The sequence below is a fragment of the Amblyomma mixtum genome, chromosome 2, assembly GCF_055824585.1.
Source record: "Amblyomma mixtum isolate Tamu chromosome 2, ASM5582458v1, whole genome shotgun sequence".
In the NCBI taxonomy this organism is placed as follows: Eukaryota; Metazoa; Arthropoda; class Arachnida; order Ixodida; family Ixodidae; genus Amblyomma; species Amblyomma mixtum.
Genome location: NC_143013.1, coordinates 269607313 through 269633286, shown reverse-complemented (window position 1 = coordinate 269633286; position 25974 = coordinate 269607313). Strand labels below are relative to the sequence as shown.

Here is a 25974-nt window from a genome sequence, read left to right as displayed (position 1 = left end):
ACTCCATAACCCTTAAGGACCAGCGGTTATCTTGCCTTCGCATTACATGCCCTGCCCAAGCCCATTTCTTCCTCTTGATTTCAACTAAGATGTCATTAACTCGCGTTTGTTCCCTCACCCACTCCGCCCTCTTCCGATCTCTTAATGTTACACCTATCATTTTCCTTTCCATAGCTCGCTACGTTGTTCTTAACTTAAGCTGAACCCTCTTTGTTGGCCTCCACGTTTCTGCCCCATAGGTGAGTACCGGTAGGATACAGCTGTTGTATACTTTTCTCTTCAGGGATATTGGTAAGCTACCATTCATGATCTGAGAGAACCTGCCATATGCGGTCCACCCCATTCTTATTCTTCTAGTTATTTCCCTCTCATGATCCGGATCTGCGGTCACTACCTGCCCTAAGTAGACATACTCGCTTACTAATTCCAGCACCTCGCTACCAATTGCGAACTGCTGTTCTCTTGCTAGGCTGTTGAACATTACTTTGGTTATCTATGTGTTCTGCTAAACGTAATTCCCAGTGCCAAGATGTCTTTTTAGAATAAAATAATTGTGATTCCATTGTTATCCTGTAACACTGCTTTCAAGGTTGCCTACTGGCATCTTGGTTTTGAAAAATATAATTTTTGCAATTTGCCCCTAAAATGAAAATGAAGTATGTGGCTGAGCATAGACGCCCAACTACCATAATGCACGTATTACTGAGTGTTTCACCCTGTAGGCAGGAAGACAGTGAAGTGAGTGCAGTGTAAAAATGTTCACAGTATACTCAAAAAGAATGTTCACTGCACTCTGCCCTTTTTGGAACTAACTCAAATAATGATGGTTAGTGCGAGTATTTCTCAACTTTTATTCCAAACTCAACCAGATGGACTTCCGTCAAAGATGTTCTCACTCAAATGTTTTACAGCTGGCCCCTGCCGGCTATACGCTGGGTGCAGAACTGAAGTCTGAAAATGAGTTCTTGTTTTGCAGTGGGCTGCTGCAGATAACTGAGTGCAATGTTTCTCATTAGGAGGCACAACTCAGAATAATTTGTAAACTTCTTCATTTGTGTGTCCGTGTTCTGAAAAAAATAATAATGTTTGTGCAGGAGGGGTTACGTACCAAGGATACAATGGGCTATGACACATGCCATGGTGGAGAGCTCCAGATTACTTTTGACCCCTAAGGGCTCTTGCAACGTGCTCAGACATTGTAAGTGAATGGGGCGTTTTTGCATTCTGCCACCATCAAAATGTAGCCACCACAGCCGAGATTTGATTACACAACCTTAACTAAGCAGCCGAACGCCATGGCCAAAAAGCAGCCAAGGCGAGCAAAAGATGAATTTGAAACCAACCCAGGATCGAACCTCTGATATTCTAACCAGCAGCTAGGTGCCTCACTTCTCCTCCATACCCCACCAATCTAAACACAATTATTAGTAAATGATAAAAGTTAATAAAAGGGCAGCACAAATTTGCTTCACACAAAGATGTACTACCCTTGGGAACATGACAATGTTTAGATATCTGCCCAAGGGCAAACGGATTTGGTGGTAATATAAAAATATGGGCCCCGTTATCAATATACAGCTTTGAATCCTCAGTTGTTTTAGAAATAAGAATACGGGATGCTCCACACCTTCAGCAGCGATACGATTCCCCATCTTGCTGATCTTTCCGACTCCTGCTCATCCGCTTGCCTTCATCCTTCATTTCACGACCCTCACTTTCCCCTCTAGCAGGAGGTGATAACCCAGAGATCAATCCTTTTTGAGAGCAATACATTTCTAATAAAATTCAATCAAATGTCAATCAACATTTTACATTAAATTTTTTTTTTTTTTTTTGCAAAGTCCATCAATTTTTTTGCTCCTAAGACAACGTAAATAGCACTATTACTTCAGGAATTGAAAAAAAGTAGGGGTGTGCGAATAGTACTTTATCCAAACCAAATAGAATACAAATACTGTAGTTTTCCAACCGAATACAATACGAATAGTTTAGCTAAAAACCAAATCAAATACGAATCGAATATATTAATGAATGTTCCTTACTTGTGCGTATATTCAATGAGCAATCATGAGAAACAGCGAAGCGTGGCTTTCAAAGATGCAATACTGATCTCCATTCGGGGGGGGGTCTCAATGCAAAGTCGGTGTATTAAGTTTATCACTGCCATGTCATACACATAGGAAAGGTGCTTTTTACGAGAAAGTGTAAAGGCCCCATGTTGCAGAAAAGCCAGTGTCAGCGTTGCCGTCAACGTGACAGAAAAATTACGACTACCGTATTTTCCAGTGTATAAGACGCACCCTTGTATAAGAAGCACCAGCCATATATGCAGGCTGTCATTGAAAAAGTTGGTATATAAGATGCACCCGTGTATAAGACACACCCCAATTTAACCGGTTAGGCTAGTGAGAATGAAACACGCTTGCGCGACCATAGCGAAATTCACTGTACCTGTGACAAATTCTTAAGCAACGCTAAGTGATCGAAAATGGCAACATTCACGTTATACCCGCCCACGTTTTAGAAAAAAGAAAAAACGAAAGTGCTCTGCATTATGTCCATAACAACATTTTATTTCTACTCAAAACCTATGAAGTCTTCATCTTCGTATACGCTATCAAAAAGTTCGCCCATTTCTGGCGGCAACGAGGCTGAAACATTCTCTTCGTACTATGTACACGGAGCAAAGTTGCAAATGGTGGCTAAAAAAGAACACCGGCTTGTCTTGACAGTGACGAGAAGCGCGATTGTCTTCATCTTTTGGCATTTCACATTACTTTTGCTTGGGGCCTCCGAAACGGTTGCGTGTTTGTGATCCCGGAAGTCGTCATCCCAGCTGTTTCATGATAAAGTTCACCTAAGAAAAGCTGCGCACGGCGGTCCCCGTATTGTATTAACCGCGTTACAACCGCGTCATTGGTAGTGACATTTTTTCGATGAAAAAAGCTTGAACATGAACCTGAGTAACTTCTGAACTCGCAAAAAAAAACGCGAAAAATTAGCGTATAAGACGCACCCTTGTATAGGACGCACCAGCAAGATTTTGAAAAAAAGCCGCGTCTTATACACCGGAAAATACGGTAGTCAGAAAGGTGGGACCTCACTAGCAGTGCATTGAAAACCCCCGATCCTCGTGGTTGCAAGCCAGATCTGCTACCACTATGCCACACAGACACGTTCGTATGGCTTGGTTAAAACAGGGCTTTATATGTATATCATAGTCTTTTGTATGATGATTGTGAAACAGGAGACAGTGTCCGTGTCTGTGGGGCCAAGAGGAACCGCTGTCGTGCTTAAAGGTTGGTTTGGTTTATGGGGTTTAACGTCCCAAAGCGACTAAGTATTCAAAAAGTATTCGAAAACTTGGAGATATTCAATTCGTTTCGAATAATTTTGAACATACGCTATTTGATTGTTCAAATTATCGAATAGGAGGATATTTGATTCGGTATTCAAAATTTCCGAATATTTGCATACCCTTAAAAAAAATTATCCCTTCAGTTTGTGTACAGATGCTAGAGCTGCAACCAAATTTTCGTTTCTTCCATACCAATATGTTCAGAAATATTTCTGAGCACTGCGTAATTCAAAATTTATGAATAAATTTCAGCTACTAGACATGCCCCTCTGTGTGCATTGCATGACACAAGACATGCAAGGTCCATGAAAGGCCAAATGCACTTTTCAGAAAGCCTTACAAGTCTGTGTGCATGTGTGCTGCCAAGAAAACATCTGCAAAGTTTCTAAGAACTATATACTATAGGTGCGGGTGCACAAACTTGGCATTCTCAATCAAAACAAAATGCACCTGAACTCATGCAAGAGAATGCTTCCCTTGAGCCAATTCTGGCACATTTAAGAAGCTTGCAACATGCCCTATTTAAGTACGTAGTTCTTAAAAAGCAGCGCTACACTGCCATTCTTGCTGGGCGCACACAGCGAGCAGCAATTCCAAACATGTAGAATAATATTTCACTGTGCAATTCCAATCAACGTTATTGAGAGGCATGGCAGCACAGCGTTTTATTAAACACCATTTCACCTAAAGAAGCAAGCACTGAAATGTGGGGATAAAACCGAGGAAGAGGAGGAGGAGGCGGACGGTCTACGCACCCGCCCGACCGCCTCTTCTCCCGGCCATCGTCGCAGTGATTCGACGAGTAGGAGTCCGAGGAATTGTCGCACCGCGATGCGTTGTGCAGTTGCTGCCTCGCCTGGATCCGAAAGTCGTCAGCCGCTGCGAAGGCTTTGCTCTGCTGCGCGAACGTCTGGTAATCTTGCGGGATCTCGCCTGGGAATCCCCCCGCAAGCGACCAGCACACAGGACGGGAGAGCGAGCGAGGGAGAGAGAGAGAGAGAGAGCGCGTGTGTCAGAGAATGGAGGGAGAGAGGGCGAACAGCGTGTTTAACAACAGCAGCAGCGCACGCGCGCGCGGCCGGTTCGCACTGTGCTACGTGGCCCAGCAGAGCCTCTACACCGCCGCTTCGCGCATTTCTACACCGCTCGAATCGAAGTATGGCAGATTCATGGGCAGAGCACTCCACTGGGGAACGATACGACGCAACGCAACGATCGCGGCTTGTTTATCAAAGGAATGTGCGCACATTTCCACGCAACCCCCCAACGCGCGTTTTCTTTCTTACAGGAAAGAGGATGAGGAGGCACTGCGAGGAGAAGGGAACTCCCCGTCACACGCGCACGCCCGGCCGGAGGAGGCCGCATGCGTTCTCACGCATGTGCGCCGCGCATGGCACACGCGCACGACGACGCCCGCCAACGCTCGCGCGGGGAGGGAGGAAACAAAAACAGCGGCCGCTTTAGCCCAATGAGGAGTGTCAGGTGGACCTCTCAATGCGTCACGCTCGCGAGAGGGGGAGGTGCTCTCCCGAAGGCACGCACGACCACGCGAGCGCCAGAGATGACGATCGAGGCAATGCACTGCGCTCGCAAATGATACGTGATAGGCAGCGTGCACCAAGGATAGCAGCAACGACCTGCGCACAGGCTATCGAGCGCTCCACATTTTCGCGATTTATATACGTATACATCCACGCACACATTTTTTTCCCCTCGCTCTGGGCGTTGGACCGACCGTACTGTGCCACGTACAGGGCGTAATAAACCGACAATAAAGCTAAAACGCTAAAGCAAAGATGAGACAAAGCCGCAGCCCGGGACCGCCTGACGTAAACGCGTTGTGCTCCAGCGGTCACAAACCGCACCGCGTTGCAGCGCACACGTAAGGGCGCAAAAAGAAAAAAGGAAAGTCATGGAGCAGCAAGTACCGAAAACAGATACGGCAAAAAACGGTCACTGGCTCCTAGCGCGAGCTAAAGCACCTGCGACGCTGTCCTGACGAGGCCGTCGCGTTTGACGGCGCCGCTGTGTTGCAAAAAAACAACACCCCACCCTGCGTAGTCACGGCACTCTCATCCGGTTATTTACATTAAAGCGCAACGGGGCCATCTTCCAACCTTCGTCCCGCACACAGCCGCTATTTTCGCAGCTCACTGAAGGCCATTCCGACCCGCGAAGGTTCGGGGGAGCTAGGGGACGTTGTTTTCGAGACCACTGACACATGCGTACCCGATGCGACCCTTATTCGGCCGACCGCGTATTAGATGCACTCGACGCCGCGACAGCGGACAAGGAGCGACATTGTTCGCCGACGAGCCCCCTTCCGCTCGCTTCCGGGCCCGATCGCGGACACACCCGGTGGCCGATCAAAGGCTTGAGCTGATCGCGATCGCCCACGAGCTGGGAAACACCGGACTGGCTCCCGTTCGCGATCACTGAGGCACACATCCGAGGCTACCGACGGTAATCCGGAACGAAATATCCTTACCACGTGCTTTTGCTTCTGATCTATATTCGATGTATTTGGCGGCTTCAAGCAGAGTATCTAAACTCATGTCGTAGAGCAGTTCCCGATGAATCCCGCACTCAGGTGGAGTCAATCCCGGTGGTGGCTTTGGCGAGCTACACGTCTTTTTCCACAGCAAACTAGAACACTTTCCTCACAAGATGGCGGGAGCTCATCAAAACACTCGCAGAACACTCCTGTAGTATGCCGACGCACCACGTGGTAACCGTGATTGACGTGCCACTCGAGCGCGTCCTTATGCCATGATCGCATTTCACGCGTCTCATATGCAGGCTGTTCTGGCCGTGTGGGGTAATGAACGCGTTTTCAGAGAAAAATGGACTGCCTTTAAGTGGTTAGCAATGTTGCAAACAGGAGATTCTAACAATAAACGACGCAAATTTACCGCAAACACCGAAAGAGCGGCTTACAAATTTAACATAAGTAATTGCTGGGATTGAAATGATTCAAACACGTTAGAAAATTTTCCACGCTCTAAGAAAGCGCATAGCTTACACTCCACATCATAAAACGAGCAAATAATTTACTATGCATTTTATCTAACAAAAACTACGCTTGTCTTGAGATGAAGGTATAAGGACGCTTGGAATGAAACATTTGATACGTCACGTGCTGACCAATGGGAGCGCGAGAAAACATAGCTAGTGGGCGGAGTTACAAAATCACGTGTTGTTGTGGATGTTTTTTCCGCGGCACGAGCATGACAACTGGCCGACCTTTACTCAAACCCCGTTGGTTTCGCGTTTTGAGCGTCACCGAGGGGCCTTTTGGCCATCTAACTAATTCGATGGATCCGTGAACGCCGACAACCGGAGTGCGTGAGGCCCGACGGGCGTGGGCGCGAGCCCACGGTGTGAAAAGCTCGCCTTAAATGGGGTCATGAACCCTAACCGGAAAGTTGCGCTTGGGATATGACACGCAGGCCGCAGCTGTAATCAGATTCAGAACCGGCTAGAGACGAACACGTTGATGCCTGCGCCTTCACGCTTCCTTTGCCTGCCGACGCGCAGCTTTTGCCGCCCCAATGACTGACGTGATATGCGTAGCACCCACGCGATATGAGCTGGCTCTGCGATAAAATACCGTAGGGGCGTCCCCAGCTGCTTAGGGCTAGATTGTCCTCCGTGTGTGTGATAGGACACGTTGGGTAGCCTGCTCTAAGTTATTGAAACATTGGAGAAAATGAATTGGATAATCAAATATAACGAATGTTTCACCTTTGTTTCGTGCATTTGCAGCTGCGTGTCGACGTCACACCACTTCATGGTGCATCGCGGTAGTTGCTGCATCCCAATACCGTTTCGTTCAAGGGGTTAAACAGCACAGAGACAAGTGTCGACGCCAGTGCCTTTAATGTCCAGCTTTTTTTTTCCTCTTTGTACATATTTCTGACAACGCACATATTTACAGGCTGACAGAGCGAACGACGATTCGTGAACGGCTATTTACAGGCTTATTTCTTTATTACAGAACGCCACCAGTGCACAAACAGGGCTGATACTGCAGCCTCTGGCAGCCTAATGTTGCACTTGCTTCGTTTTATTTTGCTCACAGTATAGTAGTGAGCAGAAATGGCTCTGGTCAAGAGCACCTTTCATTTTTTGTGAACAGCTATTTACAGCCACATTTACAGTGCACAAACTGGGTTGGTAGTTGAGCCACGGAGATATATGATACTCTTGTTTAATCTTCGCAAAGGAATGCAGTTAAAGGACTGGCCCCTGCTAAGATCACCTTTCATCAATACACATATACCAATTATGCATGTTAATGAATGTAACAGAAAAAGCAACATTCTTGGCAAAAGAAGCAAGGGCCATTCTCACAAGCAAGAATGCCACAAAAGTAAAGGACAATTTTTGTCCTTTTGTTCTTATACAAGTAACGTCATCCCTATATAACTATTTTGTGCACTTCTTGAACCTGTGCCTGGCTGCAACAAGGTCAGTTTTCCGTTAAACAAAATTACCAGCACACCCAAGGTCCTCCCTGTGCACAGAACCTGTGAGGTGACATCATAGTCAGTGCCACAGATAAAAAAAAGTGTGAAGCCGTGTTGTGCAAAGTGCTTGTGATGCCATCACATGTAGATGACATGTGCAGACTTGATGTCTGCTGAGATGTGCAACTTCTGTCACCACAGCATTTCTGTCAACACTGAAGTAGCCACGTAGAGGCGCCACAGCTCTCTGGAATGTCGCAGACTGTCTTCGAGGAGTAATGCCGGAACCCCGGTCAGGCATGTATAACCTGCAGGCAGACAAGCAAGCAGCATGAAGTGCGTCTCTCCCCACAACAAACTACACACGGAAAAGAGAAAGGATGATTGCAACATTATAAACTGATGCCAAAGGAACTGAGGAGGATGAAATATCCACCAAGTTTACAGCACTGAAATATTTGATGATTCTGCTTGTAGAATTTCACTAAATTTGCTACAAAAGGTCACCCCATTTCAGCTAAATTTCAAATTCCATGTAGCAGCATCATGCCCAAGAAGCACGGAATTCAACTGTCCATCAGAATGGCATTCGCAATTAAAGAGGATAAAATTTATTTCACCATGGCAGTGAAATAGATTTCCTCTGATCTCATTCTTGTTTATTAATTAAAAACAGTGAGTTGTATTTAACACACAGATGAGGCGCTTTATTTAAAAAAAAAACAAATTCTTCCCGATTTCTGCACCCCGAGTGAGTTTTAGAAAAATTGGGCGAACCCAAGCAATTTGCCACTACACATCAGGTTAACTAGGCTACCACGCAGAAACTAGCAGCAACCACAAACTCATTTCAGAAAGGCCTCCACCATTATTATTGGTGGGACTCTAACCCAAGTTACACTCATTTGTTCCCGCTGTTGCCCTTGCCACTAATGGCAAACCTTCAGCATTAAATGAAATCAACAAGTACCCAGTAAGACCTAGGCAACAAAAGGCAGGTTTGCATAACTGCAAAAAATGCTTTTCGTTGCTTGCCTGCACTCTTTAAAGGTTTTGTGCTAGAGCCAACTGAAAGCAGTGAAGCCAAAAAAACTGCTTTCACACTTTAGACATATGCAGAAGCTCTGGATGTCAAGAATGGGCACATAAGGACAACAAATGTAGATGATAATAAAAGTAAAACAGTTCTCTAGAACAAAAAATAATTAGCACCATGAGAGCTCATAAATATTTTTTTGATGAAGCTAAGCTTTTGTGTGGGAAGAAACAATAGATGACCTATCACAAAGGAGTGATCGTGGTTAATGCTTTTAACTAAAAATAACCACAAAAATTAATTTTTTCTTTCTATTTCAACAAAAATAATGCCCAATTTTTATTTTCCAAATTCAGAAAAATATAGAACCTGAAAACAAAGGGTCCCAGATGTACATTGCCACTACTGGCAGAAACAAACAGCCATGCACGGTTAAATAGCCTTCCAAAAGAAAGAAATGGAATGTCGCATTTCGATGGAGGAAAAATTCAAGGTGCTGATGTGCTGTGTAATGTCTGTGCACAAGTCGAGGTAGTTTAAATTCATACACCTGCCGCGGTGGCTCAGTGGTTAACGCGCTCGTCTACCGAGCCAAGCTGGAGTACCCAGGTTCGAACCCGACCACGGCAGCCGCGTTTCGATGGAGGCAGAACATGCAAAAGGTGGCGCCCGTGTGCTGTGCGATGTCAGTGCACGTTAAAGAACCCCAGGTGGTCGAAATTGTCTGGAGCCCTCTACTACAGCACCTCTTTCTTCTTTCCCTCCCTTCCCTCATGGCCACCAATGACACTTCCCCCCCCCCCCCCCCCCCAAATACCTTTCCCTTCCTCAAAACCAATTTTCATTTTTTTTTTTTTTTATGCAATGGTTACTGCTCTAGGCAGCTAACCTCATCAAGGTTCAGACACATCAAACTATACTACATGTTTCCAAGCATATTTGCAAGCATACAAAAGCATAACTGTGAGTAACATAGAAATGGCAGAAACCGCTGACAAGGATGGTGCTATTCCACGCTGTTTTCACACAAAAGGAGGAAGTATAACTATTTTTGTGTACACCTGCGACAGTTCACTTAGCTCAACAAGATACGTGCCCCAGATTTAGGGTGATATTTCTAGTAGCAAGGCACTGAAGAGAGAGAGCAAGATCAATGCACAGAGAAAAACAACGAGTGCAAAACTTATTTCAGCATTGCTGTCGGGATTGGTTTTGGTTTTAGGGGTTCAATGTCCCAAGACGACGGGCTATGAGAGATGCCATAGTGGAGTGCGCCGGATAATTATGATCATCTGATGATCTTTGACATGCACTGTCATCGCACAGTGTATGGGCCTCTAGCGTTGTGCCGCTACAGAAATGTCACCGCCATTACTGGGATCAAAGCTGCGTTTTTCAGATCAGCAGCCGAACACCATAAACCATGGGAGCTTTTTGTTGTCAGGAGTTAAAGTGAATGCCTTGACTGTGGGTTTTAAAAATGACCACTCGAGCAATCTGCACATGGTGAAACACTGCATGCGGTCCCCACCTTCTCTACGGTCACTTTGTGGAATCGTCCACGAATGATGGCGTAGCAGGCCAGCGTCATCACCACGAAGAAAAGAAAGTAGCTGGTGTGGATCAGGTGCAGGTTGACTAGGGAACGATCACCCTGGTGAAAAAAAAAAAGCACAGGAAGAGAAAGGCAATAAACTGAGAAAACAAATGGCTGTCATTATTTTTATCAGAAAGCACTGAATAAAAAAATCAGCCACAAACAATTTTAATGCTATATGGACCCTGGCATCTAGTTCGCTTAAATCCTTACTTGCTTTCTCACAAAAACGGTATCAAAGCAGGCCGCAGAGATGAATGAAAAGTGCAGTGTCATTCTCTGACTGCCTAGTCCTGGGAGCTGTCTTAATGAAAAAAAAGCTCTTGAAGCAAAAATGCTTTGTGGCCATATTAGTCATGGGTCAAAACACACAGGAGGAAGAAAATGATGGCCAACCACCTCACTTAAAAGGTCAGTCTACTGAATTTTATCGGCCCTATTTTCTTTGCAGCAACGGATAGCTCATTACTCAAATTACCGTTTAGCCAGGTGTGGTGCCAAGAAGTGCGGTAGAACATTTTCAAATAGAATTTACTGATGTGGGAACACGTCTGTATGAGGTGGTAGTCTCATCTGGCAACCATCTGGATTTCCGCCGCGCGGCGCCCATCAAAGCCGGACCTCTCGCTTCGGACTGAATTCTTGTTGTTACTGCCTTTTTCAGTGTGTTCACTGGCCATAAATGGGGCGCTGGTCTTTCGCTTCGTCTCACCTCGCCTATAAGAAAACGTATAAGTGATAAATTTGCTTTATTTTAATAATTAGAGTGATGATTCTGCCGCTTCTAGGCTTAAGTGGAGAGTCGGTTAGTTTATAGCAATGGTTCCCGTCCTGACAACCAGAAGGCGCCACTATAGGATGAGTTTATTTTTGCGCCTCTGCTAGCATACACTGAATTAAAAGTGGGAATGTGTCTGCGTTTAGCATACGTATAACTATAAATATTCATGTTATTTACAGAAAAAACGAGCGGTACGCCTTCTACAGTTTACTAGAACAAAACGTACGTTTCTGTGGCAGTGGGGCATACTAACAGTACGTAGTATATTCACTTATGCTTCTACAAAAAAAGACTACCACCTGCACCAACAAAATGAACGTTTGGGGTCGCCACCATGCATTTTTATGCGACTTTTAAAGTCGAAATAAAATATAAATTCCTGCCTAAACCGGGAGCAGATCCCTTATTATTGATGTTATAGGGCGCCAACTACCAGAATATGCCATTATTTATACACTCGTCTCGGTGAGCAGACTGACCCTTTAAATACTGCGCACCACCCTCTATCACCCCCACAATAGTAGCCAAAAGTGCCTACAACTGGCTTTACTGACAGCACATATGGGCTGGTGAGACCCTGCATTAGCCGTTTTTTTTTTCATGCATTTTCAAAGTGGTGAAACAACAATAAGCAAAAAATCAAAACTTCGTGAATAACCTCATTACAACCTCTCCACATTACAGCTAGAAGCCTCAGAAACCTGTGAGAAATCCATAATAGACAGCTCCAAACAACGGCCCCATTTTCGTTTCAAGAGAAAGTCCTGTACTGAAACAATAAGAGAGATAATTCTGGTTTCTTGCCAGCCCTAACTCAACAAGTTTCTGGTTACCTACCGCTAAGAGGACGTGGGGCACAAAAAGTGACAAGCTAGTACATCCATAGTTTGGACTAGAAACCGGATCGCATGATGGACAGGGCAGACACACTATAAGAAACTTCGCACAATCCAAATTAAAATGCTACACAACAGACACCTAATATGAGGCTGCTTCCCACCACTTCGTTTTTCTCGTTTTGCCTAAAGTGGTCCAGATATGCATGGCCTGCCAGTAAGCCACACTCACCATACAAATCTCCACCATACAAATCTCCATCCAAAGCCATCATACAAATCCCCACAGTGCGACTGCATGGAGGCTCAAGTATGCGGTGGATGAATTAACTAAATGGCACCACAGGCAGCAAGAGCAGTCACGACAGCAACCTCCATTGCAGCAAGTGATGCAGCAAGCGATGCAGCAACCTAAATAGCAGCAGCACACTTGAGAACTGAGCATCTCTCCCAGCCCCCCTCAGGAAGGTTTCTCAATGTAAGGCTGCTTACGTAGGAAAGCATAACAGTGAGCTCTGGGTCAGGCTTGTACAGAAAGCTCGTCCAGATGCCGCCGCTACAGTTGACGCGACCACCTGTGTCAGCAGCCGAACGCTGCAGAAACACCGGACGGCTCACTGATGGCGGTACTGCCTCCAGGAAGCACTTGGGCGGCCGCCTGCATTCGTGGGAGAGAACAAGAAAATGACCGGCACACATAAACAAAGGCTCTTCCTCCAACTTCGAATTTCGGGAACTAAAACCTAATTAATTTCACTGGAATTTTTAGTAAGAATCATTAACCTGTTTTCTAAAACTCGAGATGGAGAAAACAAAAAGTTGGCAGCACAACACAAAGGTTGGAATAAAAAGCGAAATCTGTGACCTCAGATCTCAAGTCAGTCCAGAGTGGCCCAAAGGCCACGCAACAACAACACAAAACAACAACAAGCCCGCTGGCAGAGCGTGGGGATCGCTTGTTTCAGGTCTGTGCCATAAAGTGAGCTAGCAATTACCTTTAAAAATGATTTGTCCCCTTTGTATAAAACAATGTGTAAAACAAGCAGCCAGCCGCTTTCTCTCTCTCCCTCTTTATTTTCCTCTCCACCTGTGCTCAAATCCAGACTTTAAGCACTTGTGACGGCAACACCCGTACTTCATTATTTGGCCTTTTCTAACTTACAAATAGTCCGTCTTCAGTCAACATAGGGTCTTTGTCATTAGAATGCGATAATCTATTGACATAGACCAACTTCAATTTGTTCTCAGTGTCCCTTTAAAGTGGATAGGCAGACCTCTATTAGAATAGGCCGCCTTTAATTCTGCGTTGATGGGGTGTCCTGTTCCTGTGCCAGGAGACCAATTTTGGAAAGGCGAGAGAAGGTGATCTGACGGTACAAAATGTTCACAGTTTAAATAAAAATTATTAATCAGGCACTGCTGGTTATAACGACCCCTGACCTTTTCTCTGCTTTCAGAAGACGTACAGCACAGCACATGGCATCAGGTGAAAGAAGAATCAAGGCCTTTAAACACATCTGTCCTTGCCAAATTATTTGGAAATCAATCAAATAGCAACACAGCTGGGCAGTGCAGCTGGTATAAGGCCAATGAAAAGCAGTGCTCGTCACGGAAGAAAGGCCATACTTTACTGGACCACTGCTGCATCATCAGCATCAGCTCAATGGAGTGTTAGAAATGAGGAGGAGGGGAGAAGAATGAAGGGAGAGGTGGGTTTGCTAGTCTGAATCAGAAAGGCTGACCAAGGAGTGAGCATAACATGTGGGAGCATAGAAGGTACTTGGAGTCAGGATAAAATCCTCAGCAAAGGCCTGCAAGGCCTCTGTAACGGCCATATGGCAGGTAGGTCCTTATTGGCGGTGAAGGTGAGTGGATGCCTGACACCAGCTTTGGCACCTGGAGGCACAACGCTAAGCCTGCATTGCCGCCCATTTTTCACAATAACCTTGCTACTGCTGTAAGAATACTCAGCAGCAAGAAAACAGCAACAGTGGCAAGTGAAATAAGACAATTTACACTGCCTCTTTGCATTAAGTTGCCCCCGACAACCAATGGCGCCGCTGAGACCATCTGCTACAATAAGAGCAGTGACAATGTCTGTTGTCTAATGTTTCTTCACATATGAGTGGTTGTAGCTTTCGATAAAAAAGTTATACGTCATAAATGGTGAAATTCCGAGACAGAACGCAACATTTCGGTTGGTTTGGCAGGCAGTAACTGCATCAAGAAGGCCGCGACAGAGAGCGTCAGCAAGCAGCGAAGCTTACTTGGTCTTGGGCAGCAGGTGTGAAGGACCCTGCAGGATAATGCAGGTGTCTGTCTCGACGTGGCAGTGCTTTCCTGTGCAGGCTGCTGTGCTGTCATTGATGCGAGGCCACAGGATCATGGTGAGAAGCAGCTGCTCCTTTGCTCGCTTTCCTGTAGAAAACAATGCGTGTTCATTCCCTTTCTCCCTCATGCACGCAGATGCACATGAACATGCATGTGCATGCACACACACACTGTGACTGGGTCAATTCAGAACAGCAGTAAACAAAGAACTACAGCCACTCTGCACTGAGACTGAGCTATAAAAGTTCAGTTCTCACATCAGGTACTACACATCAATCAGCATGCACTTGTTCAGAGTTTGTTCTTTGCCTGAGAAGCAATCAATAAGTGCCCAAAGGCTTAAGTGTCAGTGGACAGTACAGCAGCAACTTTTAAAAGTCATGCTTTTTTCATGTTCTTGCACGAAACAAAACAAGGTAAAGTTACCAAGGACAGACATGCATTTACTTATTGGTCCTCACAGACTTGGAGACAGTGAAACAAGGTAAGTTAGTAATGGCAGTTCCTTGCAGTGCGAACCTGCTAGAAGAAAGAAAAACAAAATCAAAGACAAAAACATCCGTAAACAGCTTCTTTTTCTGTGAAATCCTAGCTTGCTGGCCAAACGTTGTTTTAGATAAGCATTAAAGTTTTAGAACTCTGTGGAGTTAAAAATGAGAAATGGTCTCTTAAAAAACTGTCGCCTACTCCTGCTATCAAAAGCGCAATATGGCAAACCGTACTTTTTGGGACAAAGGAATACATCACATTGTGAATTTCATTTCCTTGAGGAGGCAATGCCAATGAAGCAGAGTCGCTTCGCTGCTCATTGCCTGCAGGTATAAGTAAGCGCCACTAATTTCCGGGCAGGAATGATGCTGAAGTTTCAGCAGTCTCAGACAACTGCATGACATTTACGTAAAGCTTTGCTATCCAGTCATCACATACACTGAAAACTGTGTTGTATAGTACCCTGCATCATGTTTGAGTGACATGTGCCCAATACAATCTGATCTTAAAAAGTTTGCTCTAAGTGGAACAAACAGATGTTTGACACAAAACAAAAAAACATCCCATACAACTTATGAACCAACAAAAAATTAATTGGCTCACAGTTTCAAACACTAACACTGCAGTATAGTCTGCATATATATAATGTCAAATACACCAGGGGCATTAATCATAAAATTGGACTTCAGAACTCACAATGAGTTAATTATCGCTGAGGTTTGCTATTTTTTACACTTTTTCAATAAAGAACTCACTACACATTTGAGGTATGAAAGTTTTAAATATGCATTAGAAGTCTAAAAAGAAACAAAGCATATTACTAATGCAGTGGAATCTTGTTACTTTGAACTTGCTTAATTCAAACTAACATGACAGTCCCGTCAAGCTCCCATGTACTTTGATTAGAGCAAACACTCAATAATTCAAATGCCTAACATATGCAACAGTTAATTCAAAGAAATTGTGCACCACACCTACCGCAGCCCATAAAGCTCTGCAACACGGTAGTTCCATGTCTGGCTCAGCAGAGCCCATCCGAGCATCATTAACCATGGTAACCAACTACACGACTGCACGGAGTGCATAGGTATGGTGGTGCTCCTGCTGCTGTGTGGACATCTGGCTCGCCATTACCACCTGCGGCCATCTGTTTTCAGTACACGCCACTTATCTGCAGTAGGCCACCATGTGCCATGCACGTTGCCCTGACACCATCATGGCATTTGCCACACTATGCAAGTTTTCCCTAATCGTTCTTTTTCCACTGAACTGTCACAGGAGGGGAACCACTGAATTTCGATGGTTGTGAAAAAATGGTGGAACACATCTATGATACCAACACACATCAGAGGCCACTACAGGACCAACAGTACTCCTCAGTACTGAGAGGCCACATGCAATGAATGAGGCTTAGCACAAGCAAACGCTTCCAATGTAGTTATTCACACAACACAGTGCATTTGCCACTAATTTCAAGCAGGCTCCCTTAGATTAAAGTACAGATAATGCGAACAAATTATCGGCCGCCTAAGAGACACGATTGTTGAGGTTCAACTGTCTCTGGTCAGCGTTGAAATATGTGTGCACTGTCTGGGATCTTTTCAAATATTTTCTTGGAGGTAAGCCGTAGCATTTGAAAAAAAGACAACTGCAAGGCTTATCACATGAAGATATGACTTCAACGTTAGAATTTCACAAATCAAGGACAGTCTAGGGTGGGAGCTGTTATCCGCATAGAGGAAAGTATTGAGCTTAATGTTTTCATATGGTACGAATAATGCTAACACCATAATCAATTAAATGTACACTTAATGCGACCTTATTATACATCGCTCTAAGAGATAGACATTCTAAAAGAAAAAATCTCAGACCATATCATAAATATACATAAACTTTCATTTTTTCCCCAGACAGTTGATTAATTGAACATAATCTAGGATGCAGTAGTCTCTGTGTGTATTCGTTCATCCATTTCAAAGAGTGCCAAATGAAGCAATGTTTTAGAGCGAAAGCTGTACTTCACGATCAAAGCTGTAAAAGCCAGGCCATTGTTAAAGCCTTGACCATGACATTGAACAAACAAACAAATAAATATTGCCACAACTGAGATTTGAACGCACGGCGACGCAAACAGATCAGCTTTGCTGGCCCCTGCATGACAGCACTATACTATCACCGCAGCAGATCACGCCTCGTGTTAAACTGCAACACACTCTCGTGCTGTGCATTGCACAGCGTTGTCTTCATCAGCTTCCATCAGCGGCACAAACAGATCAGATCAGCTTAACCTCAATCACAACTTGACCTGAGTCTAATATCGTTGCCACACGTGCAGGCGACCCAGCAAAGCAAAACCATGAGCCAACCAGGCAAAACACATGCCTTCACGCGTCAACTCGGTTTAACTACATTAAAACCCTACCATTTTTTTTTATCTTAAACATGTCATTCACTAATGTGATGTTCCTTTTGTAACAACTTTTATGCGTTTGGATTCTAGGTGTTCTTGATTGAAAACACGCTGTTTGTATACCCATCTTTCACCCCATTTTCAGTTGACGCACTGCTTATGCTGCCATTTTGTTTGTTAATATCCTTTACCTTTTGTATGTAAATAACTCACCATAACCTTTAACGTGCACTGCGGGTGTTTGCAATACATTAACAAATAAATAAAATTCTAAAACCAAGTGTGGTTGGTTGGTTTCTGGGGTTTAACGTCCCAAAGCGACTAAGGCTATGAGAGACGCCGTAGTGAAGGGCTCCGGAAATTTCGACCACCTGGGGTTCTTTAACGTGCACTGACATCGCACAGTACACGGGCCTCTGGAATTTCTCCTCCAAAGAAATTCCAGCCGCCGCGGCCGGGATCGAACCCGCGTCTTTTGGGTCAGCAGCCGAGTACCATAGCCACTGAGCCACCGCGGCGGCGTAAAAAAAACCAAGTGTAGGTTGATAACTAACTTACAAGAGTCAGTCCTAACACACAAGTGTTCTACTCAACATTTGTGTTTGTGCTGACTGATTATCAACCCAAAACCAAGTGTAGGTTGATAACTAACTTACAAGAGTCAGTCCTAACACACAAGTGTTCTACTCAACATTTGTGTTTGTGCTGACTGATTACCTGTCTTTGCTTGCATACCTAATATTGTTAAATAATCAAATAAATGTGCATAAACAGAACTGTCAAGCAACAAAAATTTACACAGGTCTCTGAAGTCTCTTGTTATAAATATACAACTAACAGATTTCACAGCTCGATTTTTAACAGATTCAGAAGCCAAAACTTCTGTCTATCAACATGTTCTATCAGTGTGTTTGATTTCTACATAATATCTGCCAACAAATTTTCATTAAAGGCACAATGCTCATTGTCCATCCCCTTTCCAAAGGTCTGCTGACTTTAAAGGGAAGTCTACTGACTTTTATCGACCGTATTTTCTTTGCAGGACTCAAAGTCTCCTTGCTAAAATAAAAGAATACCCAGCCATGGTGCTGACAGATACAGGAGAATGATTTAAAATGTAATTTTTCCATATGGTAGTTTCGCTTTCTCATGGTAGTCAACATGGCAAACCCTAACAGTCAAACCTCGATATAAAGAAATCGGATATTATGAATTATCTGCTATATCGAACTGTTCGCAAATACTGTTAACAAACACGTGTAATTTTTACTTAATATATCGAATGCCGTTGGCCATGAAACGGATATATCAAACACCCCAGCGCCAAGCGGTGTTCATTCGGACGCCAGGCGACAGGCTTCGCTGCACTACACAAGTGACTGGCAGTGGTGCGGCAGGCGTTCGTGCCAAGGTTCGCGCTTCAAGGAAGGTACAGTGGCGTAAATGGTCGTAGTCCAGCAGTCAGCACCCGTTCACGCCTCTCGCACCCGTCAACAGCACCCTGGAGGCAGCGGCATGGACGGTTGTAGGCTTGCAGTAATCATCCTGCGCTCACGTCGGCTAACGGCGACAGCTTTCGCTCTGACATGCCACTTTCCAGGCGACATAACTGTAATGCGGAGAAGCTACCCTTTCTGGCGCTTGGCTTGCCACTGTAGCGTGCTGTTGGTGCTGTGCGGGGAAGTCAACGTATCTGGCGCTCGGCCTTTTGCGGTCTTCGGAATCGCCGCGAGAGCCTTCGGTAGGGAGCTAAGACTTCGGAAAAAAAGTCTCGCCGTTCCTGCAGTAAGAGTTGCCTGAGTTTCCATTTCTTAAATGACTAAATTTCATCGCTATAGCGTGAGTCTTTGAAGAAAATTTACATTACGAATTTCGGCTATACCGAACTATTTTAAGATTTTTTACCTGTGCACTATAAAGAGGTTTATCGAGAATTGCCTAATGCTTACGTAGACATCTAGAAGCAAGGCTAAGCACCTGAGAAACCCAGCATGTAGCCTCGAGCATTGCCATGCCAGAACACTGGGCTGGATAGGGCTTCCCGAAAGAAGGTCGCTGGCACAGCCACTGCAACTGTGACGTTGGGACTGTCTTCCTTGGGGTCACCAGAGCCCAGGTCCGGAAGCAAGGCACTTAGACTCTTTGCCCTGTCCACGGCTTTGACACCTGGCACGTCGGCAGTCACGTTAGATGTGGTGAGCTGAGCTGTGGAACGCTTGCTGGCCCCCAACTGGAGACCTTCACTACCAGGATTCGATTGAGGACCGACGCAGTAGTGCAGCTCAGACAGGTGTGTGAGGAACACATTCCAATCCTGCAAGAGACATGGGAAAGGCCGTGAGAACAGCCGGCAAACACAACGCCATTTTGCAGAATATACAGCACATTATCCCAAATATGTTCCTGTACTTTGTAAACCCTTGCAAAGCTACCTGCATGCTGTGGTGTTAGCTTTGCTGGTGACAGCCAAGCACACAGAACCCACACAAGTGAAAAGCAGTGCACATGTCAAAGACCTTTATAGACGTTTTCACTTGCTTTTTATCTGCACTTTAAAGCAAGACAGGAATAAAGCCTGCGAATAACTTCCTGGATTGGCACGCCACTGCTCTCCTATAAAAAGGCCAAGGCAAAAGTAAGTCAGAGCCCGGGACACAGCTGGAGCAAATAACACGTACTACAATGTCTCCACTCAATCACAAGACATGTTAATTACATGTGTTCCTCACTAACCTCGAAATGGCAGCATCCAGAAACTGTTACGTGCCATAAAATATTTAATTTCCTCTGTTTGCTTATGTATTTCACATGCAGATTGCTTCGAAGTTGTGTATTTGTGAAGCTGCAGCTCCTGCCTTGGCCAGTACCAGCAACATTAATAAACAAATTTAAAAAACATGCAAGTTCAAAGCATTTAGTGGTCGAACCTGAACCCCTTAACTCACCCACGACTACAAAAGTATAAAGGCAGGCCCTATAAAAAGGTTACCTCTATAATAATATGGCATTAAGTTATGCATGTAAACTTAAAGGCCACAGTCCTTGCCCAACAGGAATGCCCACTCATAGGCCTTTCTCACAACACTGCTGCCATTCAGAAATGTTGCTTTTAATTTATGATAAAAAGGATTAGTTGTAAACAAATCAAGATGGTAGACCACTTGTCTGGGTAAACAATGGGAGCTCTGCATATTCCTACTTCCCAAATGCTGGCTTATATGGGTGCATGACTGATTCAAAGTAAAATACCTGTAGGAATGAAAGTTCTAGCATGGCCAGAAAAGCTCAGAAACAGTAACTGTGTGATCCCTGGCAGAGAACCAAACATCCAGCACAGCAATGCAGTGATCACATTACAATTAGCACAGTGTTTACCAGCATCAAAATCTTTCTCCCATCAGATAAAGCACAGCTATTATGTATCCGCTATCAAGCCCCTCAGTCCAGAGGCCAAAATCTTTAACCAGCATGTACTCACTTTAAGGGGCCCTGCGACGCAAATCAATCATGTAGATTTAATTTTTTTATAAGCATGATACGGGACATGGAGGTACCTTAACACCAAAGGAGATCACTAAAATCATAATGCTTAATATTTTGATCTGCTTCAGACATACTTGTTTCAGTGCGATGATGTCGAAATATGTCAACAACAGATATGGGGTGGCAACCAGTATATGTGCTGCTTTTTTATTGGTTTGGTTTCCTGTTTGAACTTAATTTCATTATAATAAGCATATGGATTCACAATGTAATGTTTCCGAGAAAAGTCAGCTTTTCGCATAGGATACAAACTGAGAAGAAGCGCTACAAGCAAATGAAAACCAACTAGAATAATGCAAGGGGCAACATTTTTCTTATCACTTCAAACCATTGTAGAAGCAAGTGCTGCTGTTCAAACTGCCAACCGAGAAGAAAGAGAAAATAGAAAAACAGTCGACTAATGTACACTGTGGCTCAAAGCATCAAAAGAAAAGAACAGGAGATGGACAGGTAGGCGTTAAAGGTGCTTTCCTACCCTACCAACATCCAAACACTAACAAGCAAGCATGGAGGACTGTGCTTTAGTCACACCTCCCTTATCATTGTCACCCAAGTGTGTGTGGAATAATGCACTGTCAAAATGCACAGCTACGGGCTGCCCTGGAGAAGCAACACTGTGTGGTATGTGCATGCATATGTGCGCAGGTATGTGAGTGCGTGAGTGACAGAGAGAAGTGCTTTTTTGGCACTGGGTTGGAAAAACGGGCGTATGAATTCGATTTCTTCTGATCCTTTCATTTTGAATTTTGTGAGTGCAATAACTTTCACTTGTGTGCACCAATCTCTGCAATTCTTTTTCACTGGTTTCTGAAATGCACGAGGAATCCTTTGAATATAAATAAGTAGCAGTGAAAAAAACATTGTGGTGCTCCTTTAACGTAAGGTTAGAGCAAGTGACTGCAAGTTCTGTGCACGAGAGCACAGATTTGTCTTTTATTTATAAGCATAGTGCGAGGACAGGGGAAAGCGTATTAGTAGGTGCATTTGCTGAAGTTCAGCAGATGACCGTGAATTGTGAATTTTGGGTTCTAATGTCCCAAAGCGACACATGGGCTATAAGGGACGCCATAGTGGAGGACTCTCGATTAATTTAGACCACCCGGGGTTCTTAACGAGCACTGACATCATACAACACACAGGCACTTTTTGTGCCTGTGTGCTGTATAAAACATGGGTTCCCTCACAATCTTACATTCATTTAGCCACGCCTGGAGCTCACCATGTCAATGTCTGGATTGGGAAGCTCTGTTCCCCCTATAACGTAGGCCAACACTATCATAGTGACTCCAAAGGCCAACAGGCAGGTGGTGAACACCAGTAGCGGTGGATGACTGTGGGCGAACCCTCGCAGGTTTTGTACCACTCCAACAGTCATGGCTGGAGACCACGGAAAAAAAAGAAAAGAAACAGAAGCATTACAACACATGTCAGCACAAAAACATTTATGCGACAGGCTGAAAACTACTTCTAGCATCTCTACATTCCTATGAAAACAAACATGGACAAGTTATCAGGGCAGTCGCGGTCACTTGAGAAGAGTAACCCATCTTATGAACTGATGATGGAAAGTGGTAACCACACATGAAAATAGGTGTAATAAAAAAATTTCTGCAGAAAAGATAGTCAACCCTAAAGTACACATGAAGCTTGACTCACAGGCAAGCTAAGAGCATCTGATACCTGCATGAACATCTTATAAAAAAACAAGGAAAAATGTGCTGCATGGACACAGTGCTCGTGAACCATGCAAGTGATGGCTGGGTTGCATCGCGCCATCTTATGCCCAGGAACATCACTTTCAAGATGCATGGGTCTCCTGAGAGTACCTGTGCAACCGTTTTTCAATTCACAGGTTTGATGTGAGGATCGATCCTGCGAGGGTGACAACAAATAAAAAGGGTTGTTTGCCTCATTACTTGTAATGCTCTTCTGTTGAGCTCTCACGCCTACCCCCCTTGCATGGTATAGAGCTGAGCAAGTTGATGCACTCGTTCCGTTACAGGCAGAAACACTGTAATTCGGAGACAATAAATAAAGCCCTGTACTCTGTGAGCTGTGTCCTATCCACTACATTCTTACTAGTGTGTTCGAAATAATGTGCTTCTGTTCTTAACTGCCTTCAACTAAACTTTTTCCTCTTCTTTTTGGACAGCAACTTTCTTCTTGATCCTCATCATGTCAAACAGAGGCAACTGTTAAACGAGCTCCCATTCAACCGCAAAACGAATGCGCTAAGCTGGGTTTTGACAGCAGGCCACCGGTCAAAGCAGCTATGCAGTTCAGTCGGTGATCACACAGTTCAAAGCTTTTGTCCCGATGAATACATAGAACAGCTACCGTCAGAACTGTACCACTATGACATAATAGCACCTTAACTTAATGTGAAAAGAAAAATTGAGGGCAAAATATATGAGATGGCAGTGTGAAAGATAAGCACAAAGCACGCCGAAACAAGCATATCAAAAGCACCAACGAAGTACCACCTGCAAGAAAATGAAACACATTTAATTGTAATTAAATTACAAGGAAACAGAAGCACGAAAAAAAAAAGAACTTTGACTGCCATTACATGGTAGCCCGAAGACCAGCTTGTGCCAAGTTTCCTGTAAACTAGTATATGGCTCTACTTTTGCTGAACACGCCATGAACACTGCTGTATAGAGCACAAAAGCCTCTTCTTCAGTTCTATGAGTGTTCCCGCGGTGGTACTTAACGAAGCTTATGACCTGGAAGTGCGGACTGATGCGGCAGGCGAAAACAGCTGAAAGAAATTAGCTGCATTTGATTAGTGCGCTATGGCAACAGTAACGAGTGCAAACATTAATAGAGGCTTAAGTCAATCTACATGACCGGAAACCATATGCTCCAGTGCAAACATTAATAGAGGCTTAAGTCAATCTACATGACCGGAAACCATATGCTCCTGCGTTCTTATCTCTGGCACCCAAAAAAAAAAAAATTATCTACAGAGGTCAGCACACAAAACGTGAATATTTTACCCGCATTCAAGAACGTAACACTCTCCTATATATGTATAGTACAAACTACAACAGCAAGGAGGCACAGTGAAAGCTGATCAAAACATCAATCACAGCTAACAGTGTCAATGAAGAAAAAAAAGAGACAAATGCGCCGCCAACCAAGAAGAAGCAGTTCGTAATGGTTACACTTTCAGAAAATCACCGACGTGGAGAATGCGCAAGCAACAAGCGGCAGTGTATACAATTCTGGAAGCAGACCTTGTTAGTTGCACAAAAGTACGAACGCTTTGATCTCTCACCTTCATTGCCAGCATGAAGGCAATATCGCGGCACATTATTCATACATGTTATATGCAGAAGTATCCTTTAAATGTCTAATGTACGCAACAACGTTGGTACGCAAATACATGGTTTAAACACTTGGCAAGCACCCAGACTCGGAAACTTTCACGCGAGAGCTTACCTAGCGAACTGTTGTCCAAACGTCCAACCACAACAAAACAAGACCTTACATGATTTTTTCTATTAGAGCCCTATCATCAATCATTTTTTCACATGTCTTGTCGTCACTTCTTCCCAGCTCACTCAAAGCATAAATACACGGCTGTAGAATCAGTGAACAGCCACTACGAAAAGAGAAAGCAACAGGAAACCAAACTGACGCTGACCTGGATGTGACCCGCAGTGGATGCGAATGGCTATATACCTATAAAACAAGACTAAAGAAACATGTAACAAAATAACGTTGCGTGCTATGTATTTGTCAACAAAAATTACAATAAAAAATGTTAGTTTTTTTAATAAGCATTATATATTAACTTTATGTTTAGACATCTCATTCATTGATTACCGTTTTCTGCCAATTTCAGCCCGTACACAGTTTTCGAAACCAAGGCTGGCCACAGTAGAAGGCGCGATAATTAAGTTAGCTTTGGCACCCTGCTGTCGACTGCATTTTCTTTATTAATTTCTTATAGTAAAATGTATGAGCCACACCACCTGGCTGCAACCAGTCTGCTACCAGTCTGCATTAGGAGCTTATTTAGGGACAAATAGTGACGGGTTTGATTGGCGCCGCTTGTTGAATCGGGCAAACCGGGCGAACGTCGAAGGACCGAGTGTGAGCACGAGTCACATCCGCGCAAGCGTATGTACAAGTTGCAACGAAATTACAAGTTGCAGGTTAAATGGAATGTGCATCTTTTCCATTAAAGATTTCCGCTGAGGCTGTTCCAAATCGCCACCTATCACGACCCTCTTTCTTCTCCTCCCCTTCCCCAATGCAGTCTGTCTGTCTGTCACGGGTTCAGTCGAGCCCACTTATAACGAATCTGACGCTAGAGCAGATTGCGTTCGTTGTATCCGACTTTCGTAATAAGTGGAATTCCCCTACTGCACACAAATAAAGAACAAAGTTAGTCAAAAGCGGCGTTTATTTCTTCAGGGTCAATAATGCACTTCTGCGTCTTCAAAGTGAATACCGTGCACCTCGGCGTTTCCCAAGCTTTTGAGAGCGGTCATATACTTACCCCTCGCCGACACCCTTACTTCCGACAAGCGACATTACTAATTGGGATTAAAGCATTCACGGTCACTGTAGGTCAGCGCCCTCTCCTCCGATCCTCGACGACGTTGCGATATGTACCCCCTCGAAACGCGACAGCTGCTGCTGAGATTTGATCCCGCGGCCTTGGGACTTACAGTCGAATACCATATATATAGCCACTGAACAATCTTGCACACGCTACAAAAGAGAATAGCCGATTACAATTACTTCATGAAAAAATATACAATTACAGAGAAGTGATTGATTACTACTGCGTTATTTTCGTCCATTTTTTATTAGCATAGAGTAAATGTGCACGGACGAGAAGAGCTGGTACGGCTTGACTCTGTTGAGGTACATATACGTTGGTAATTTCAGTTTTTCGAAGTTTTCTTCGTCATTTTACCACATTTCCTTGAAAACATATCGATAGCGATCGATTGTACCTCGATGTACGCGCCGCGGGGAACTGAGTTTCCTTAAAGGGACTCTGAAACACCTTCCGAGGAGAGCACATCAACTCGCTCAATCACTGCGTTTTGTTGTCATGAACACCTGAGCCAAATAATACACTTCTGCACGCAGCAGAAAACCCAC

The 25974-nt window shown here is 44.4% G+C and overlaps 2 protein-coding genes across 6 annotated transcripts in view; both read right to left on the bottom strand.

The window, feature by feature from the left end:
* LOC149363970 (uncharacterized) overlaps positions 1-6340 on the bottom strand; it is a 35508-nt gene extending 29168 nt beyond the window's left edge. For 2 of the 5 annotated variants that reach the window (XM_089573944.1, XM_089573946.1), the window contains exons 1-2: positions 5847-6337; positions 4114-4291 (exon numbers count right to left, since the gene is read on the bottom strand). In XM_089573944.1, coding sequence (XP_089430070.1) covers positions 4114-4291; positions 5847-5913 — 245 coding nt within the window. In that variant the 5' untranslated portion in view covers positions 5914-6337. Of the gene's footprint in view, positions 1-4113; positions 4292-5846 lie in introns of all 5 variants that reach the window. The other 3 variants (XM_089573943.1, XM_089573945.1, XM_089573947.1) reach the window with 3 other exon arrangements.
* An 880-nt stretch (positions 6341-7220) lies between these two features.
* Positions 7221-24499, bottom strand: LOC149363969 (transmembrane protein 248-like). Its single transcript, XM_089573942.1, has 7 exons — positions 24295-24499; positions 22070-22227; positions 19285-19621; positions 14345-14495; positions 12570-12735; positions 10395-10517; positions 7221-8135 (listed from the first exon to the last, which is right to left on the bottom strand). The coding sequence occupies exons 2-7, from the start codon at positions 22223-22225 to the stop codon at positions 8121-8123; spliced, it is 948 nt and encodes a 315-aa protein (XP_089430068.1). The 5' UTR covers positions 22226-22227; positions 24295-24499; the 3' UTR covers positions 7221-8120.
* Between the last annotated feature and the right edge of the window lie 1475 nt (positions 24500-25974).

Excerpts from the sequence above, each read along its gene's own strand:
- LOC149363969 (XM_089573942.1), bottom strand. The coding sequence starts at position 22,225 with ATGACTGTTGGAGTGGTACAAAACCTGCGAGGGTTCGCCCACAGTCAT. Across the intron at positions 14,496-19,284 it reads CTACATGCTGGGTTTCTCAG|GAAAGCGAGCAAAGGAGCAG; the intron begins GTGCTTAGCCTT and ends TGTTTTCTACAG. Across the intron at positions 12,736-14,344 it reads CACCTGCTGCCCAAGACCAA|GCGGCCGCCCAAGTGCTTCC; the intron begins GTAAGCTTCGCT and ends CCACGAATGCAG.